At 42.5% G+C, this 21,747-nt stretch overlaps 1 protein-coding gene across 2 annotated transcripts in view; it reads right to left on the reverse strand.

Annotated features, from left to right (window-relative positions):
* Window positions 1–5,745: 5,745 nt before the first annotated feature.
* The window catches only part of LOC121726067 (rho GTPase-activating protein 42-like), a 40,803-nt gene continuing 24,801 nt past the window's right edge, over window positions 5,746–21,747 (reverse strand). For both annotated transcript variants that reach the window (XM_042113295.1, XM_042113294.1), the window contains exons 13-14: window positions 8,217–8,265; window positions 5,746–6,100 (exon numbers count right to left, since the gene is read on the reverse strand). In XM_042113295.1, the coding sequence (XP_041969229.1) occupies window positions 5,786–6,100; window positions 8,217–8,265 (364 nt within the window). In that variant the 3' untranslated portion in view covers window positions 5,746–5,785. The remainder of the gene's footprint in view (window positions 6,101–8,216; window positions 8,266–21,747) is intronic.

The raw sequence follows: 21,747 nt of genomic DNA on the forward strand, positions 1-21,747 counted from the left end.
TTATAAAGGCATCACAATATTAGGATAATCATTTCAAACGTAAGTTTAAAACAATGATTTTATTGAAATAAAAAAGTTCTAACGGAGAGTAAAATGATCAACAGCTCTTACACCCTGTAAGTACTCGTAAGTACTCAAATCGTTACTTGGATTTACTTTTTGAAAATTTATCCTGGCATTACTCTTTTTTAATAAATACCAGACACAATAGATATTCAGTTGTTATGCGGCACCTGGGTTCCGCTTGGGGTTTGATGGGTAAGTATGGAAAACATACATAAAGCATATTGCCACGTAAACAATATTATATATACAGTATATCTTTTATAGTATTAAGTACATTTAATGACACTAAACCAACAATTTTTTTAGGTTTTTGGAATGCTTCTAAAGAAGAGTTCAATATGATGGTGATGAAGGAGAGACCTATAATGAAGATAATATTATTTTTAAGTTTAGATTATAACCGAGTATTCTGATGGTGAGATGGAGTGAGGAGTGATGGTTTAAGTGAAGAAAATTTTCGGGGCATTAGGTTAGCTAAAGTTTATATTTTTATAATATGAATTTAAGTATTCAATACTCGTATACTCGCAGTTAAGGTTAAGTTTAGGTTAAAGAAATGCTCCTAGAGATGAGGTCAATGTGATGATGAAGACAATTGAGAACCTATATGGAAGTTAATATTATATTTACTTCTGTTTACTTATGTTTGAATAATTTTCATATAATTTCTAATTTTTAATATGTGTCTACCGTGTAATATTATACAATGTGTCCTAACACCGATGCCCGATCCTTACATGCTTGTTATGAATTATGATATATGGCATATTTTATTGACTGAAGGATCGGACACTGTTGTTGGGACAATGCTTTAACGTCTTTATTTCTTCGACAATACATAATTGTTATTTTACAAAATTGTTGTTTAATAGTAATTAAGTATAATAAAGTTTTACCTAATAAAAAAAGACTTAAAACAGCAAACGATACAGACAAAAACATAGATGTGCCGAAAATTCTTATGACAGAAATCGAAAACGCTATCAAAACGCAAAAAATGACAAAGCACCCGGAAACGACAATATTATAAACGAAGTTTTAAAAACTTTATCTCCAGCACTATTAAGACCCCTCCAAATGCTTTTTAACCACATCTTAATCACTGAAGAAACGCCCCACCAATGGTCGGAATCGACACTTACATTGCTCTTTAAAAAGGGAGATAGAAGTGATCTCAGTAATTATAGACCGATAAGTCTAATGACAAACCTATATAAAATCTTCGCTAAGATCTTGCTAAGAAGACTAACGAAAACACTTGAGGAAAATCAACCCCGAGAACAAGCAGGCTTTCGAAAAAACTACTCGACCATAGATCACATACAAGTAGTAACACAACTAATTGAAAAATCAAAAGAATATAGGAAAACTATATACATGTGTTTTATGACTATACAAAAGCTTTTGATTCTCTGTTTCGAAGCTATAGCACTTATACAGCAAGGAGTCGAAGAAAAATACGTCAACATTATTAAAAATATTTACAAAAAGTGTAAATCCAAGATAAGACTTAAACGTGAAGGAGAAGAATTTCCAATTCAAAAGGGGGTGAGACAAGGGGACCCCCTGTCCCCAAAAATTTTCTCTGCTGTCCTCGAATCCATCTTTAGAGAACTAGATTGGGATAAGAAAGGAATAAGGATTGACGGAGAACTGCTAAGCCACTTACGCTATGCAGATGATATTGTAATTTTTGCAGAAAACCCTACAGAATTGGAAAGTATGATAACCGAACTAGCAACAGAAAGTTAAAAGAAAGGATTGTCAATGAATAAATCCAAAACCAAAATTCTGAGCAACGGAGAACCATTTGAGATAATAGTAGATAATGAAAAAATAGAATATGTATCAGAATATGTTTACTTAGGGCAGCTAGTATCTTTTGAAAACAACACAGAAAAGGGAATAAAAAGGAGAATTACTTTAAGCTGGAAGAAATACTGGTCACTAAAGGAAATCATGAAAAATAAAAATATGAATATAGCAATAAAGAAAAAAGTTTTTGAAGTCGCAATACTGCCATGCCTTACATATGGTTGTCAGACGTGGTCCCTAAGAAAGGAAGACGAGGAAAGCATAGCCATCTGTCAGAGGAAAATGGAAAGAAGCATGCTCGGCCTCAAATTATCGGACAAGGTAAATAATACAAACATTAGGAAGACAACAAAGGTAATAGACGCGAGAAAAAGAACAAGATTACTTAAGTGGCACTGGGCAGGACACATATGCAGACATACAGGTAATAGATGGACGAAACGTCTAACAGAGTGGATACCGAGAGACAGGAAAAGGAAAAAAGGAAGACCAAATAAAAGATGGAGAGATATATTTAAAGAGAGATGCGGACCCCTATGGATGAGAATGACAGGGGATAGAAACTGCTGGAAGGATTTAGGAGAGGCCTACGCCGAAGAGGCGACTACTACTTAAAATGAATATACTTTATAATTGTTAATAATTAATCATGCTTGTAAATTGTAGTAGTAAATAAAGGCTTACAAAAATAAAATTAAATAAAATTTTTATTTAATTTTATTTTTGTTTTATTTTATAATACCTAAAGTATTTTTGTTCTTCTGTTGTTTTTTATAAAACTGTTGATTTTATTGATTACACTCCGAACAAGCCTTCGTGGCTTATAGAGTATACATAATTATTATGTATATTTTAAACTATTTATGTAATTATATACATAAATATTTTATTTATATAAAAGTATTTTCATATACTTTTGAACATACGGGTCGAATTGATAACCTCATTTTTTTGATGTTGTAAAAATCTATAACGTGATAAAAATCTATAACATAAAATTATGGTCGACTATTGGTCGATGGCTGTAGTCTAATTTTATATTTTTATCGATATACGCTCATCCCTACACGCACACTACGGCAATTACACACAAGCATAAAATGGCCACGCGCTGGCGAGCTAAGAAGCCATCTACCTATATCCTTAATCTATGCATTTTGATAACGAATTTCGTCACCGTTTTTTTAACGAAAGGGACTTTGGCTACTGCCTCTGTTCATATGACACGAGTTCAACACGACACCGTGAGCACGGGAAATACCATTCAATCGCTAACATCACAGGGGCCCGGACGTTTTCCGCGGCATGAATACTGCCACTGGGTGACCACTGACCGTGCGAAAACCGTGACACATATTGAAAGACTTAGCACGGCACGGCGCCTGCAACCGTATGCATGTGAACAGGCCTTTAGGGTGAAGCCAAACGAGCGTAATTTGAAGTTGTGAGTCGCAGAATTTCTGCCGGGCAGAATTCTGCTGCTTTCAGTTTCATACAAAAGTCTTCTGTGTCTTCTAAATGCACAAGACATTATCTCCTGACAGACATTATCTTCTGTGTCTTCTAAATGCACAATATTTTCAACGGTTCCATTGCACCTGTGTCTTCTGTGTCTTCTAAATGCACAATATTTTCAACGGTTCCGTTGTTTAAAAGTTGGACAGCAACTGAATAAAATGCACTCGTCTGGCAGACTAACAAATTTCTGCGTCGGAAATTCACCGACTCACAACTCACAAAACTACAGTCTGTCAAGAAAGTGAAGAAATTAAAAAGTGGCAAAATCGTAGTGTCATCCCTTTTTTCTTAGATTGATTTGAAAGGGATGACACTACGATGTTGCCACTTTTTAATTTCTTCACTTTCTTGACAGACTGTACGCTCGTCTGGCAGTCCAACAGAATTTCTGCTGGGCAGAATACTGCCCAGCAGAAATTCTGCGACTCACGACTCACAAATTACGCTCGTTTGGCTACACCCTTAGCGTCGCCACGCATATTCCCACATTGGTGACGCTCGATTGAACACGCCTCTTTCATCATCATCACTCCCGCCGCCCCTCCGCACCGCACCAGCCAGCATCGCCTCATCAGGTACATCGTCCACTAGCCGCAATGTACCGCGGCCTGGGCGACTCAGCATCGGCATCATCGGGCTTTCTCACTACACCGACCGGTCAGCAAGCAGAGCACATCTCTCCTGGTCAGCACGTAGCATTGGCCCCGCACGGCAGCTATCCAACTCACTGGATCCCGTGCAGCAGCTTCACAGTTCCGACTCACTGGGACTCACTGCAACAGTTCCGACTCACTGGAACTCTCTGGCACTGGCGACTCATGCGACAAGACTTCAAGATTCGACCTCCGGTCGTATAAATTGACTGAACCTGCGCTAGCATAAATTGACCCTTAGTAGTGCCTCTTTCGGAATTTGCCTAAACCTCAACTATTTCTGTATACAATTTTTCAGGACCGGTAGCGACTTCAAAATTATGAAAATTGTATATAGAAATAGTTGAGGTTAAGGTAAATACGGAAAGAGCCACTACTAAAGAGTAAGAATTATTTCATACTTTTTGGATCTTTTAATAAAAGTAATGTTAATATATTATGAATGTTGTCGAGTAAGCGAAAAGAATACAATATTGTGTTAAGATAATATGTAAAAACTACGTTAAGAAGACGTGGCGCATTCGCGCGCTCTTTCGCGTATTGATTGAATTTTTTATTTGAATGACCACCTTTTTTAGGTACGCGCGCATCCATGCGCCCACAAGCAAATCTACGCGTCATCACTGTATGCATTCTGGCGAATTCGCGCGCATTCGTTCGACTTGTTGTGAATTTGACGCAGCGATACGATATTATAAATTGACCCTTAAGAAAAAAGAACTTCCCGAGAATATCGAGCTTGACTCTTGATAATGTTTTCAAACTTTAGCGCAGTCAAATCTGTTTTTCTTATTTTTAAAACAACTACAAAGAACGAAGATTTTGACTTCGTTCTTCTTTAATTGCCAAGTCTAATTATTAGCCCCTAAATAGACGTAAATAGCCTTTTTGCGCCCTCTGCGAGCTTCTATATAACTGCACCTTTGTTTTTTAACCGACTTAAAAAAAGGAGGAGGGTATATGCTCTGTGCCTGGGCACCGGTGGCACCCATATTTACGGTACTGTGTGTACGTGTTCCTTGTAGAGAGTTCACTGTGAAAGTAGCAGCGCTGAAAGATCAATTTTTTTTTCAGTTTTGTATGGGGAAACTCGTGACGCTCGGGCCCTTGCTCATACAAAAGTGAAAAAAAAAATTTGATCTTTCAGCGCTGCTACTTTCACAGTGAACTCTCTACAAGGAACACGTACACACCCTAAAGTATTATCACTTATTTTTAAGGAAAATCAATTATCTAAAATATATAATAAATAAATAAATATAAGCAGGCCCCTAGACTATCAATATTATTGTGCAATATAACGTATTGTGCAATATTATTAAATTGCACGTGATATTACACGATAAAATTGATCGTGTAGGGGCCCGCTACGAATGGGACATTTAGAGTAAGTGAAACAACGAATGTTTTATTTCGTATGATACAAATTGACATACAATACAGTATATTTGGTACAAAACTCACAAGTATAGCATAATATAAATAGTTAAAAAAGATAACGGGCACTATACATATCGTACAAAATATACACGTCAATCGTCAGTCGGCGAGGCGGCGGCGCGGCGGCGGCGGGGCGCGCACGGGGCGGGGCCGGCGCGCACGGGGCGGGACCGGCGCGCACGGGGCGGGACCGGCGCGCACGGGGCGGGACCGGCGCGCACGGGGCGGGACCGGCGCGGCGTTCAGGCGGGGGTGGCGGGGGCCGGGGGGCCGGCGCGGCGTTCAGGCGGGGGCTACGGCAGCGGCTCCACGTAGTTCTCGGGGACGAGGCCGCTGCGGCCGTGCAGCGTGCCGCGCAGCCAGCCCGGCTCCGGCGACGGAGTCACGTCCGTGATGATCTGGTTCGGCTCGAACGACAGCTCGCCCTCGCTCTCGCCGAGGCAGGCGTAAAGTGTGCGCACGCGTAGGGCGCGCGGGGCGGGCGGCGCGCGGGGCGGGGGCGACGCGCTGTGGCTGGACACGGACTCGGAGCTGGAGCTGCAGCGCCCGCGGCCGCCGAACTGCTGCAGCAGCTGCTGGTGCTGCGGCGCGTACGCGGCGCACGACACCTGCGACATGCGACACAACACGTCAACTACTACGGCTACGGTGAAAAGAGTAGCACAAAATATAACATAAATAAATTATTTCGAAAGGAAACTTACAGCTAGTACGCGTTTAGTTAAGCGGAATAACGAATAACGATACTAAAGCCAGTAAAAAGTTTTCGCGACGGTATTCGTTTATGTAATATTATTAGTATAGATATGTTATGTCGAGTTGCACGACGCATTTGGATGTAAAAAAAAATCGGCTAAATGCGAGTTGGGCTCACGCACAAAGGATGCCGTATCATTATAAGGCAAAAATAGGAAAAAATGTGTTTTTGTACAAGGAGCCCCCTTATTTATTTTATTTAAATTTTGTTATTAATTTTTAAAGTATTAATACTTTAAAAATTTATAATGTATTAATACAGCTCAATATTTTGTGAACGTTTTAGGTGTTTACCTATTGTGATCACTCATCATTGATGATGGAAACTGGAATCTTAACTGTTGCTTCTCAATATGTCCTATCAAATGTATTATATGTTAAAAAGAATATATATGAATTCAAGAAAAAATGTGATACCCATGGGAGAAATACTCGTAATAAACATTAGCTTGAAATTCCGGTGACTAGACTTACTAAAGTTAAAAATTCTTTTAAAGGACGCCTTTATAATAAGATCCCAGAAAACGTTCAAAATCTTTCAATTAACAAATTTAAAAATGTCGATAAAGAACGTTTGTGTACCAAAACAGTAAAGTTACTGATTTCATGAATGATAGTACACCGTGGGAATAAGGTCGCCCCCTGCAGAGCTGTTTCTGTATATTATTTTATTGTAATATTGTACACTTGTTGTATTTAGTTTTTTTTTTGTTTAATCATAATGACATTGCAATTTTCCATCTTTTTGGTAAAAGATGGCCCCGTGCGAGTTTCTTATGCCGGTTCTTCTCGCCGGGTTAGTTCCCGAACCGGTGGTAGGCCCCATTAGCATGTACGTTCGGAAAGTGTTTGAAAAAAGACCTATTCTGAATAAAACATTTTTCACTTTGACTTTTTGATACCGAGCAAAAACTTTTTTAAAAGCGTTTAAAAAACATTTTTGTTGTATGGGACCCCCCCCCCCTTAAATACATAATTTATTTTGTTTCCAGTATTTATTGTTATAGCGGCAACAGACATACATAACCTGTGAAAATTTCAACTCTAGCTATAACCATTCTTGACTTACAGCCTGGAGACAGACTGACAGACATCGAAGTCTGAGTAATAAGGTACCGTTTTTACCCTTTGGGTACGGAACCCTTTAAAAACAACAAAATTATAGGTCTATCGGTAGAGTCTAGTCAGTATTAGTAATTATTATATTTAATATATTCAAATTAATATTACTTCATTTGTTTACACTTCACTCAAAGGCACATCCGGGAACTTGTAGGAGTCGAGGTCTTCTGACGAGCCCGTAGGTACTTAACTCGCATTTGGTGACTAGTTCTGGTCGGTAGTTGCTCATTTGAAACATTATAATTTATAATATTATGTAAGCCACTACTATTAGTTAAAACTTTTAATTGGCTCATTTAATAAGTAGTACAAAGGGTAAAAACGGGCCCTATTACAGAGACTTCGTTGTCCTTCTGTCTGTCTGTCTCCAGGCTGTAACTCAAGAACCGCTATAGCTAGACTTCTAAAATTATTACAGATTGTGTATTTCTAGCGCCGCTATAACAACAAATACTAAAAACAAAATAAAGTTAATATTTAAGGGGGGCTCCCATACAACAAACGTGATTTTTTAATCTTTTTGGCTCGTCATCCATAATGGCAACATACTATAGATATGTACTTGAAATTTTCATAAAATCCTTAATTATATGTGTACTTTTAAATGAAATAATAAAATTAAAATAAAATAAAGAATTAAGGGGGGCTCCTATACAAAAAACACAATTTTCCCCTATTTTCACTCTATAACGGTACGGAACCCTTCGTGCGCGATTCTGACTCGCACTTGGCCGATTATTTTATTTCACTGCATCAGTAGCTGTAAGTTTACCATTTCTTTTAAACTAAATGTTATGGACAAAAGTATGAGCCGGCGGCGGGCGGCGGCACATGGGTGGTACTCACGATGTCGTTGCGGCTCATGACGGAGGCGGGAGCTGGCGCGGCCGCGGCTCTGTAACAGACGAGGTCGACGTTACTCGCGGTGTACGAACCTCGCCACGACTAGCGACTTAATCAATAATCGCTGATAAAATTTAATTAGAATATTTAATCGTAAACAAAAAATAACAATAGAAAACAACTCGATTACTGAGCGATAGACAGTTCGATAGATAATATCTTCGTCATCGTTTTGGTTAAATACCTTTTTATATTAATAGATAAATGATAAATTAGGCGTTTAAGCCTACAACATTTAAATATTTTTTTGAGAAGCAAATCCAGCATTATGCAGTGAGTTAAGAATAAGAGTATAGCGTAAGCTCGGACAGGGGTTTGACTGCATAATTGGAAGGATTACGGCCTCGGTATTAAATGTGTAGGCAAATATCAAATCCCGGTATGTCCACCATAAGCGAAACTTGGCAAATGAGAGAAATTATGTTTTTTTTAACTTTATTCTCGGCATTTTTCTTTTTAACTTTTGACACAGACATCTTCTTTACTCTTTCAGGATTCACCGCACTAATTTGTATATAAGTACTGCGTTGTCCCATTTTTCTCAAAAAAATCAATAAAATCGACAAGAGTTCAGTTTCGAGTATGGTGGTGACTTGCCGGGTTTTGATATTCACCTACGCAAATTAAGTTCGACTTCATTAAGCATTATTAACGGTGAGCATTTAACATATGATTGTAATTCGTAACAGTTGCAGACTGCAGTATGCTGTATGACTGACAAATGACAGTATCACTCACATACATGCACATTGACTCAAATATAACATGTCATTAATACCTATGTTAATACCGAAGTTCCTACTGATAATATTGCGTATTACAAATAATAAAATCTTCCCGTTTTCACACGAGACTAGTGGCCAGTAGTGGCCAGTGGGTGTCACAAAACAGAGTGATAATACTTAGGGTGTGCATGACTCCCCGTGGGCCGTGGCCCTGGAGTGTATGGAGTTAACTGTGAAAGTAGTACTAACTACTAGCGCTAAAATATATAGTAACTTTTTCATCCTTTCGTATTGGAAAACTCATGACGCTGGGGGCTGGGGCGCTCGCGGCTCGCGCAATGCCCATACGAATTACAAATCACAAAAAATAATAATCCGTCTTGCAACGCTGCTACTTTGACAGTGATCTCTAATTCTCTAGTCTATACATGTAAGGAACACATACACACTCGAAGGTTTTATCTACTTATACTAATATAACTAGCTATATGACCGAGATTTGCTCGGTATTCGATGAAAATAACATTTTCTAAAAATGATTCCTAGCTAGATCGATTTATCGCCCCCGAAACCCCCTTTATACTAAATTTCATGAAAATCGTTGGAGCCGATTCCGAGATTCCAATCTATACTAATAATCAAAGCTATACTAATATTATAATTGGAAAGAGTTCGTTTGTTTGTTTGAACGCGCTAATCTCAGGAACTACTGGTCCGATTTGAAAAATTCTTTCAGTGTTAGATAGGCTACTTATCGAAGAAGACTATAGGCTATATTTTATGATGCTAAGACTAATAGGAGCGAAGAAATAGAGGAAAGTGTAGGAAAAAACGGGGGAAATTATTTGAAATGGCTTATTTGAACGTACTGGAGCAATATTTATGTTATTTGGCAAACATGAAGAATAGACCACGTGAAAGGAAATAGGTTTCTTTTTTTGCGGAAAAATGTACGGTTTCGTGACATTCCTAAATTACGCGGGCGAAGCCGCGCGGAATATCTAGTCCGCCCGCGTAAATTAGATATTTCACAAACAAATATTAGTCCACAAAAAATAACCTATGATCCTTTACGTAGTCTACTTCTTATCAGCTGTGCCAAATAACAGAAAAATTGCTCTAGTAGTTCGTCCCTTTCAAATAATTTCTCCCGTTTATTTCCACATTTCCCTCTATTTCTTCGCTCCTATTAGTCGTAGCGTGATAAAATATAGCTTATGGCCTTTCTCAATAAATGAACTATCTAACACTTATTTATACTTACATATGTATATAATATAATTGAAATATCGGAATCGGCTCCAACGATTTTCATAACATTTAGTACCTACTTATATACTTATATAGGGGGGTTTCGGGGGCGATAAACATTTAATTCGTGTTATATCGAATACTGAGCAAAGCTCGGTCAAATAGCTAGTAATCATTAATCACACACCGGAACAGGAATACAAGACGCGGACGCAGCGGACAAAGCGGTACCTACTACCTACCCAGCGATCACAAATCCAGATAGACAGATGATCATCTTGCGAGTGAACAATCGCGCGCACACGGAACCTGCAGCGAGATTCGAGAACAAGCACAGCACTGGGCGACGAGCGGCGCGATAGAGCGGGCGGGGCAAACTGGCGCAGCGGCGGCCGCGCGCGCTATATAAGCGCGGCGCGCACCTGCCGACTGCCGCTCGCAGTGTTGCAGAAATGACATTTATGAAATCGGTGTTGCTACCAACTAAAAATCGTGAGAAATAAGCAGATTGCTACCAACTAAAAATCGGGAGAAATATGGAGATTGCTGCCTTAATAAATCAAATTATAACACGTGTTAAAGTTATTAATCATTAGCCTCCTTCTTGCAGCTTAGACAATAGGCGTAGTTTGCATCTTTAATATTACTGCTTGCCTGTAACCACCCAGCAAACTCCGGGCGTGTTTCCCACTCTTTTTTTATATTTTTGTAGTATATCTTTTTCTTTTTGTTTCGAACGTACCACTACTAGTGGTTGGAAAATCACTGTCTGGGTCTGAACTAGACATTTGATTTGCGTTAATACAATATGGGAAGTTGCGTATCGGACGAATGATCAGAAAATGAAAAATTAAAAAATGAAAATTGAAAATTTGAAACCTGTCGCATTCATATCGACGTATTTAAAAAATATATTCCCCTAAGTACAATAATATTCAACTTTAGTGAGTATGAATTACAGCCTAAATTTGCTTGTTTATTGAAAGGCCAATCTAATGCCTTGCCTCTTGGGGAATAACCCTAACTTGGGGAATAAAATAATAATAATAAAAATGTTAAATTTGGTGTTACAAACTACAAAATGAATATAAATTAAGTTTAATGTTCTAAGATTGAGTAAATCGGAAGATTATACCCTAAAATCGTTTTATCGGTATTTGTTCGCCAAAATCGGGAGATCTACCGATAAATCGGTAACTTTTACAACACTGGCCGCTCGCGTGTCGCGAGTCGCGCGGGATGTCATCCCGTCCGCCCGCACACCCCCCTGAGCCTGAGGCGATGCGATCGCCCGCAAAAAACTTTCACATTTCGTAGCGGGTCACTCGCGCACCTGCCCGCCCGCGGACGCCCGCGGTGGCCGACCGGCGATTTGGAATTTCATGGCGTTCAAAAGTTGATTCGATTAAAATATGGAAATCACGAAAAGAGTCTAGACTCTAGAGTCTAGAGAATAAGTTATTACTCATTCGTCGTGCTGGAAGATCGAATCTGTGATACCGAAGCTCGAAGGCATGATAAATAACACCCGACCGAAAACCTGCCGCTAAAAATAACGTAGAGGGAAATTAAATGAGGAAGTCTTACTGAGATTATTAAATATGTAATTAAAAAATCATGCAAGCACTAAGCATGTTGATTAAAAATCTTTTTACTCCATTTAATATAAATATAATTATGTACACGAGACGTTATTGAGCTGTACTAGATATTTTAAAGAAAAAACAAAGACGTACATAATTTATTATTTAAGTGCAACAAAATATACAATGTCACTGTAAGTATACGGGGTGTAACAAAACTAAGTGATAATACTTTAGGGTGTGTACGCGTTCCTTGTAGAGAGTTCACTGTGAAAGTAGCAGCGCTGGAAGACCAAATTTTTTTTCACTTTTGTATGGGGAAATTATGTGACGCTCGGACCCTTGCCCATACAAAAGTGAAAAAAATCGTCTGTCACAGTGAACTCTCTACAAGGAACACGTACACACTCTAAAGTATTATCACTTATTTTTGTTACACCCTGTATATATTTTGTACTTATACATAATATTATTTCATATAATTGGCCTGTGACGTAACGATGTGTGTTGCCGCTAATCGATATGTTAGTTTAATGTTACATTTTAAGTTCCAACCGTACAATAATTGTTTTTAAATAACAAAGGTACGAATAGCCGCTGGCTGTGGCATGATAACACCGATGGATTTACAGAAAAGTCAGGGGCATTCTATATACATATTTTATTTACTTAAGTACACATTTATTATATAATATTTGTATCTTAAATACCACACTGAACGACATAGAAATATCATCTTTATTCTAAACATTTATAATAAAAAAATACGTGTGGCACTCGGGTACTGCCGCGGTAAAGTTATTGAATAGCATTTTTATCAACTTATGCATTTATTATTCGCATACGTCTAGTCGCACATTACATACGAACACCGTGCCAAAGTCATAATCGGAAGTCGGAATCAAATCGCCAATCGGTATCAAACTACTCGTAACCAACCGCTACTGAGATTTGTGAATTCTACATTCGGTTCAATCTTTTAATTTAAATCGAACGTGTAGGTAAATAATTCTTAATAATAAAAAAAAAAAAAAAAAAAAAAAAAAAAAAAAAAAAAAAAAAAAAAAAAGGGGGCGATACCGGTTCCTCCTCGTTGGTGTCCCTGGGCTTCTGGGTGCGCCATCCCGCCCTTTACACGGGGTGAGGTGCTCAGGATGGCTGAACATCGGTCTTTGCTATCTTTCTTTCTTATGTTAGTATATTCTTCTTTTGCTTGTTTTATTTTATTTTCTCTATCATTTCACCATCTTCTCTATTCTATCTTTCCTTTTAAGTTATATCTTCTTTACAATAGTGTGTGTTTCCGTGTATATATCAGTGAGTGTATGATTTGATGGATGGACCCGTGGGTCCCCAATCCCCGGCACAGGTACCCGGCCTTGGGATGCATGGCGAGCGGGAGGTCTGCGCCGCAAGGGTACCACAACAGGGCAGAATCACCCTGAGAAATTGATCAAACATGGAAGTAAGCAATGGAAAAAATTCTCCCCGGGTGGGTCTCGGCAGTCCGGTGGACGCCGGGGAATCCCACACTCCTGCTTCGGCGGGGGGTCGCCCCAAGTATACGGGGGGGGCTAAAGTTGCTTTGGTGAGAACGGAAGACGCTTTTAAAGGATGTGACACCTCGAACTTGACTGTACCGGATAAGACAACCCGGATTATGACACGAAGTGGCTTGCGGGCGACAATGCCAACAGTCACAACTATGGAGATAGATAAGGACATTGAAACGTCGGTGTTCTATAGAAGACCCAGTAAATGTACGTCTGCTTCGGAAGAAAGTGGTAATGAGACCGCTGTTCTTACGAGGCAGGCGGTATATTTAAAAGAAAGGACCACCGCTCAAAAGCGAAAACCTGGACAGGATGCGGATGGGGAGTCGGATGCTGAGCCGTCGAACCAATCAAGTCTGCAGAAGACAAAAGTCTCGCGCGCTAAACGCGGGAGAGGACGACCGCCTACCACAGGCGAGCATGCAGGCCTGAAAAATAAAAAAGGTATGGAGCGACAGCTTCTGGAAGTCCAAATGGACAGAGAGGCTTTTGAACTAACGCAGGGAGTTGAACCGCCCCGATCATCGCGAGTATCAGGAACCTCCGAATATTCGGATGCAGTGTTGGGTTCAGATGAGGAGACAAGAAGTGCACTGGGCGCCACTATATCAAATAGCCTAGCTGCCATTTCCGAGTCAGTCAGGGAAACCAGCAACCTGAATGACCCTTGCATTAAGGCCATCAAGAATGCGACCCGCAACTTGCAAGAGGCTTGCTCGGTTTTGCTGACCCGCTCGTCAGCAGTAGAGATCAGATCGCTGGAAAAGGCAAATGCACGCCTTTCCCGTGAACTCGCAAATCTAAAAAAAGAATTTGAGACCGTCAAACGGGAGCTAGCCATCGTTCGGCCGCGTGGTTCTCCTGCAAAGCAGACGTTGACTACGGAAGAGTTGATTGAGCGGGCTGTACGAGAGGCAGTCTCGCTATCGAGCGCTAGACTGGATGCACGACTGGAAGGCCTCGAGGCTCGACTCTTACCGGAGCCACGTCTGAGACCTCTACTCGCTGCGGATAAAAGGAATGCACTAATGTCTGCAGAACAGTCGCAGACAGAGTTCAAAGGAACGACGACGGCATCGATCACAACACTGATGCCACCGACAAATCCCGGTCCAGCGCCTAAAAAAGTAAAGAAGACGCGGCAAACTGCTGCGGCTATAGAGGCGGCAAATGCAAGACAAGACGCCCCTGTAGCAACAACAGTCCCAAGAGCACTTCAATCCACAGAATGGACTGAAGTAGTGAAAAGAGGTGGGAACAGAAAAGAACAAGAAGTGGGAAAAAAGAATGGCAAGGTGCCGAAGAAAAAGAAAAGTAGAAAGTTACGCGTCCCTAAGACTGCAGCTGTTGTCCTCACTTTACAGCCGGAGGCAGAGGAGCGCGGCGCTTCATACGGAGAAGTGCTTAAAGAAGCGAAGAAACAATTAGTCCAGCAGGCGTTTGAATTCCCTGCGGTCAAAGTCAAGGTCGCGATGACTGGAGCCCGAATATTCGAGGTCTCGGGCGACGCGCATAATGAAAAGGCTGACACTCTAGCTGGTAAACTTAGGGAAATTCTGGGGGAGCACAATGTGCGTATATCTAGACCCCAAAGGTGTGCCGAGCTTCGGGTATCAGGGTTGGACGACTCGGTTACGTCCACAGAAGTTGCCGAGTCCATCGCAAGAGCCGCCAAATGTCCAGTTGAGACAATTAGGGTGGGCCAAATACGCGTCGGTAGGAATGGTCTAGGCACTGCGTGGGTGAGTTGCCCGGTAGAAGCCGCGAAGACCATCTCTAACCCCAGTACCAAACTGTACGTGGGGTGGGTTGTAGCCCGCGTGACACTGCTGCCAGCTCGGCTCATGCGGTGCTATAAGTGCCAGGAGTCGGGTCACGCGAAGAGCAAGTGCACTTGCGACGTTGACCGCAGCGGTCTCTGCTTCCGCTGTGGTCAACCAGGTCACACATCGCAGCAATGCCAGAACGCTCCGCATTGTGCGCTCTGCGTATCGAAAGGAAGACCGGCCGATCACCGCGTTGGAAGTGCAACCTGCGGTAAATCAGCCCCTAAAAACAAAAAGAAGACCAGCTCTGAAAAGAGCATGAATCCTCAGATAGTCGTGACCACATCTCCTCCGGCTTCTGCAGCAGAGAAGGCCAGCTTAACGGAGACCCAATAACAATGGCCCATATATGTTTCCTGCAGTGTAACTTGAACCACTGCGCCGCCGCACAGGACCTACTGGTCCAGTCCATGGCGCAGTGGTCCATTGACATAGCAATAATATCCGAGCCATATCGTGTTCTGCCTGGCGCGAACTGGTTTAGTGATGCAGACTCATTAGTTGCTGTCGTTACCGGCCCAAGAACCATAGCATCTAGTAGCGCAGTGAAGGGACACGGCTTTGTAGCAGTCCATTTCGATTCGTTTACTGCGGTAAGCGTGTATTTCTCGCCCAATCGACCGATAGCTGATTTTAAGGAGCTCTTATCACGACTATCGGCTCTCATAAGCGGAACGCCTAATCCGGTAATCGTCGCCGGAGACTTTAACGCAAAGTCAGCGCTTTGGGGCTCCCCGACGACGAATGCTAGAGGCCGAACAATCGAGGAATGGATACTTGAAACTGGCCTAGTAGTGCTCAATCACGGCAATGCCAGTACCTGCGTACGCCAACGAGGGGAATCGGTAATCGACATCACACTGGCTAGCCCTAGCGTCGCACAGCGGTCTAGAGAATGGCGTGTTCTCCAAAATGTGGAGACTTTATCGGACCACCGGTACATCCGGTTTAGCATTACCGACTTTCACGAGAGACTGGGTCGCCAACCATCACCTTACGGCGGGCCCAGATGGTCTCTACGCCAATTAAACAAGGACCTCTTAATAGAGGCCGCCATAGTGCAGTCATTGGTACCAATGCCACCGGTAGAAGATGCAGATACAGCGGCAGAATGGTTGAATGATGCAATGACGCAGATCTGCGATGCGTCTATGCCCAGAAACAGATCAGCTAAGCGTGCACGCAAAGTGTACTGGTGGAATTCGGAGATCCATCGGCTACGAACGGAATGCATAGAGGCTCACAGGCGATATACGCGTCTTCGAAGAAGACGAAATAGAAATGCAGACGCCGAAGAGGCCGCTTATGAAGCCTATAGGGACGCCCGTAGTGCCTTAAAGGCAGACATTCGGCGAGCCAAGACCGAAGCGTGGACCGAATGGTTAGAGACTCTAGATCGCGATCCTTGGGGGCGGCCTTACAAATTTGTAAGGCAGAAACTCCGCCCATCTGCCCCACCTCTCACCCAGAGTCTGGATCCAGAACTACGAGAGACGGTCCTGTCAACTTTATTCCCGTCAAGAGCCGAGTGGTCTCCGCCAGCGATGGCACCCCCGGACGATACCGATGACGATGAGGAGGTTCCACCTATAACGTCGGCGGAACTTGCCATGGTAGTAAAGAAGATGCGGCAGAGAAATACGGCACCTGGCCTAGACGGCATTCCAGGTCGCGTATGGGCACTCGCAATGGAAGAAATGGAAGAGCGAGTGCTCATGGTTCTTAACATCTGCCTCTCGCAATGTCGTTTCCCTCACCGCTGGAAAAGTGGAAAACTGGTCCTGATCCGAAAACATGGAAAACCGGAAAATCGACCCTCAGCATACCGCCCTATTGTCCTGCTCGATGAAGTATGTAAAATGCTAGAAAGGGTTATCGTCGCACGTCTCACCGAACACCTCAACCGAGTTGGCCCGAACCTGAACTCTAACCAGTTCGGATTCCGAGCAGGACGATCGACCATCGGAGCGATTGCTCAGTTGCGGACGATAGTGGAAGAAGAAGTTGCTCAGGGCGGAGTAGTCTTGGTAGTGTCACTTGACATATCGAATGCCTTTAACTCCTTGCCCTGGGCAACTATCAAAGAGGCACTTCGGTACCATAAAGTGCCCAAGTATTTAAGAAGGACAGTCGGAAGTTACCTCTCAGTAAGGTACATAGAGTTCCCGACTAAGAACGGCTGGGTTAAAATGGCAGTGGTATGCGGTGTTCCACAAGGGTCATCTCTTGGCCCAGAATTATGGAACATCGGATACGACTGGGTGTTGCGAGGAGTCAACCTAAGAGGAGTAGAGCTGGAATGTTACGCGGACGACACAGCAGTAGTCTGTCGCGGGCAGACACAGCGAGATGCCATAATACTGGCGACCGCTGCGGTCGCGGAAGTGGTGCGCCGCATACGCGCCCTGGGACTCGAGGTCGCCCTTGAAAAATCCGAGGCAATCTGCTTCCATGGACCGCGGAATGCGCCGCCAGTGGGTGCTGCTGTGATCGTGGGAGGTACACGAATTGAAGTACGTCAGTCCATGACTTATTTAGGTCTTGTGTTGGACAGCCGGTGGTCTTTTAAAGAGCACTTTCGGTGTTTGTCGGAGAAAGTCTCGAAGACTGCCGGAGGACTTGCGAGGCTGCTCCCTAACTTGGGAGGACCCAGCCTAAAATGTCGAAACTTGTACATGGGCATAGTGCGTTCAATGTGCATGTACGGAGCACCAATATGGGCCGAACACCTAGCGTCAAAATGCAGACAGATCTTGGTCAGACTGCAACGCACACTGGCCATCAGAGCGGTACGAGGATACCGCACGATCTCGAAAGACGCAGCATGCGTCCTCGCAGGTAGCGTCCCTTGGGACATCGAAGCCAAATCGTTGGCCGATATCTACTGGCGTTGCCAGGCTGAGCGTGAGGCAGGCTATATTCCGCCGCCAGATCACATACGACGGTGGAGAAATCAAGCGAAAGACCACGCGTTTGAGCAGTGGCTTGCGCGTCTGAACGAGTCCACAGTTAGTGTCGACCTATTAGCTGCTATGCGTCCCGTACTGAGGGAGTGGGCTGACAGAGAAGGCGGTGCTCTCACTTACCGCCTCACACAGGTACTGACTGGACACGGGTGTTTCGGTCGGTACCTGTGCGACATTGCCAGACGTGAGCAGACAACAGCCTGCCACCATTGTGACGACGAACGGGACACGGCACAGCACACCTTGCTGGCCTGTCCCGCATGGACCGAACAAAGAGCGGCTCTGCAAGCCGCCGTTGGAGATGATATCTCGCTGCCAGTGATCGTACGTGCGATGCTGAGCAGTGAAAATTCCTGGAGAGCCGTCGCGACATTTGCCGAGGAGGTGATGTCAGCGAAAGAGGAGTCAGAGCGTAGGCGCGAGGCGGAGTCACTCGACCCTCGGAGGAGGCCAAGGCGTAGGCAAAGGGTCAGACATGGCCCTGACGTCCCAACTTAGCTGGGGAGCTCGAGGTGACGGCGTGGGGACGCCGTCGCCCAACATCACCGAGACCCGAGTTGTCCGCGATGCGCTAAGTGTTCCGCGCATCGCGTTGTAGTGACAGTGTAGGCCTAACAGCCATGCACTGAAGCCTTTAGAGGCATCCGCTGGCAGAGTCGCGGTTGTGTATTCCGCGTATCCCGTGGCTCTGCCTTAAGCGGAAGAGCAGGAACACCGTTGGGGTTTTAGTGGGTATGCCCGGGCGCGGCCCTCCGCCCCCAGGGAGTCCCACATACCCCGGTAGCCCTCCCCAGACTGCCGGGGATGCGTAAACGCATTTCCCCAACGAAAAAAAAAAAAAAAAAAAAAAAAAAAAAAAAGGTAAATAATTCTTGAATCGATCTCGCCGCCCATTATGAATAGGATTTTGCAGTCTAGACTCTAGTCACAGGACCATTCCCTAAAATGTAAGAAAATGTAAGGAGAGTTAACTTTAAATATCCACTCAGTCCACTCTCTGTCAGCATCATTTGCTAAGGCATAATACTCCTGCTTATATAATATACGAAGGAGATTAAGGATTTTTTTCCTTCTTTTAATGCCTTCGCATGAACGGTGAATAAAATACCAAAAGAATGGTGAGTAGATAATGCATGTGTCGCAGATGAGCAGCTGACGGCCAGCTGGCAGAAGCCGCGGAGATGCTCGCCGGAGGCGGCAGCTGCGCGCGCACCTGCCGCCTCGTCCCGTCTCGCCCCTCCCCGCCACCCCGCCCCACCGCGCGCAGGTACCGCTCAAATCTTACCATAAGCTGATGCATAGATAAGACGTTCCGCGCGGCTTCGCCCGTTAGATATTCCACAGACAAATTATTAGTCCACAAAAAATAGCCTTTGACCTTCACGTTATCTGTGCCAAATAACATAAAGCGCCAGTAGTTCGCGAGATAAGTCCTTTCAAATAATTTCCCCCGTTTTTCCCACAATTTCCTCTATTTCTTCGCTCCTATTAGTCTTAGAGTGATAAAATATAGCCTATAGCCTTTCTTGATAAATGGGCTATGTAACACTGAAATAATTTTTCAAATGGAACCAGTAGTTCCAGAGATTAGCGCGTTCAAACAAACTAAAAAACTCTACCGCTTTATAATATTATTAGCTATTGCCCGCGACTTCGTCCGCGTTAGCATAGTAGATCATATCCCAAGTATTATTTATTGTAAAAAAATATTCAATGTACAGAATTGACTTTCCTACGATTTTTAACCGACTTCTAAAAAGGAGGAGGTTATATTATGTTCGTCTGTTTACATATATTTTTTGTATGTTCAACCATAAACATCGTTCTTTAGAAGGTCCTAGTTAAATAATTATAAAAAGTGGTTTTTAAGTAACAAATACCTGTGAAGCCGATGGAACAAGGAAGACACAACTATCAACCATCTTTGTGATAACTTTTTGCAGTCATTAACACCTGAAATTTGCCACAATTTTCGACACAAGGTATACAAATTTTCGTTATAAATTTGATAACAGCCATTTCAAACAAAATTTCAAGAAGAATTTGGCCAATAACAACAATAGTTAAAAAACGGCTTTCCCAAATTTGAGTTCATTGGCCGATCATATGTTGCTGACAGTTTGCACATTGTTTTGACAACTGACGTGTGCTGTCACTTGCTTTTGACAAAGGAGTCATAGACAAGTACTCTTGCTTTTTTTTTCGAATAAGGAACCTAAAACAGGGAACGTAAACACACCTGTTAGAAATGATAGAGATAATATTACTTTGCCTGTAACAAATGTCAATATACCCGAGACCGATGCTTTCAACATAACTGTGAGGAACAAATCGAACTTAAACACTAACAAACTACATCCACATAGCCCATCAAAGGTCTGCTCATGTGATGAAAATTTAATATCCTCTATCAGAGAAGAAATTTTGCGGGCCATTAAGCAAGAAATTCCATCACTAATCTCACAAGCCATCAAATCAGAATTTTCGTCGCTAAAGGCAGAGCTCCAGGATTTGCGCAAATCAGTTGATTTTGTCAGCGCTATGCATGATGAGCTAAGAGGTGCATCAGAAATAATATTAAAAGAGAATGCTGTCTTGGTTGCTGAAAACAAAGAGCTTCAAAAGTCTGTGAAGGACGTATCTGAACGCTTAAACAACTTGGAGCAACACTTGCGCGAGAATAATATAGAAATTCATGGCATACCAGAATATCATAATGAGAAACTTATGCATCTTATGGATCAATGTGCTAACTTTATTGGATTTGAACTGAATGAAGGCGACATAATTAACTGCACTAGAGTATCCAAACTGAACAAGGAGAGCAAACAGCCTCGTACAATTGTTGTTAAATTTAAAGATGTGATGTGCCGAGATAAATTTTTTTCAGCTGTTCAGAGATACAATAAGTCGAAACCTAATGATAAACTGAATACTTCACATTTAGAATTGGCGGGAGAGAAGAGGTCTATATAGCCTTTCTCAATAAATGGTCTATCTAACACTGAAAGAATTTTTCAAATCGGACCAGTACTTTCTGAGATTAGCGCGTTCAAACAAACAAACAAACTCTGCAGAATTATAACATTAATATTATATAAGTATAGATATATATATATATATAGGAATCTCGGAATCAGCTCCAACGATTTTCATGAAATTTAGTATAGTATAGGGGGTTTCGGGGGCGATAAATCGATCTAGCTAGGAATCATTTTTAGAAAATGTCATTTTATTCGTGTTTTATCGAATACCGAGCAAAGTCGGTCAAATAGTCAAAAACTAATAATATGTACTTATATAAAAATGAGCTTTTGCCCGCGGCTTCGCTCGCGTTAAGAAATATTATTATTTATTATATACAAACTTTCTTACCCTATTTGAATCCCTTGGGGTTGGAATTTATCAAAATCCTTTCTTAGCGGGTGCCTACGTCATAACACATACCTGCATGCCAAATTTCAGCCCGATCCGTCCAGTGGTTTGGGCTGTGCCTTGATAGATCACTATATCGATCAGTCAGTCACCTTTGAGTTATATATATAAAGCCGTTTCGGAGTCCGAGTAAGG

The sequence above is a fragment of the Aricia agestis genome, chromosome 4 (assembly GCF_905147365.1).
Source record: "Aricia agestis chromosome 4, ilAriAges1.1, whole genome shotgun sequence".
In the NCBI taxonomy this organism is placed as follows: domain Eukaryota; kingdom Metazoa; phylum Arthropoda; class Insecta; order Lepidoptera; family Lycaenidae; genus Aricia; species Aricia agestis.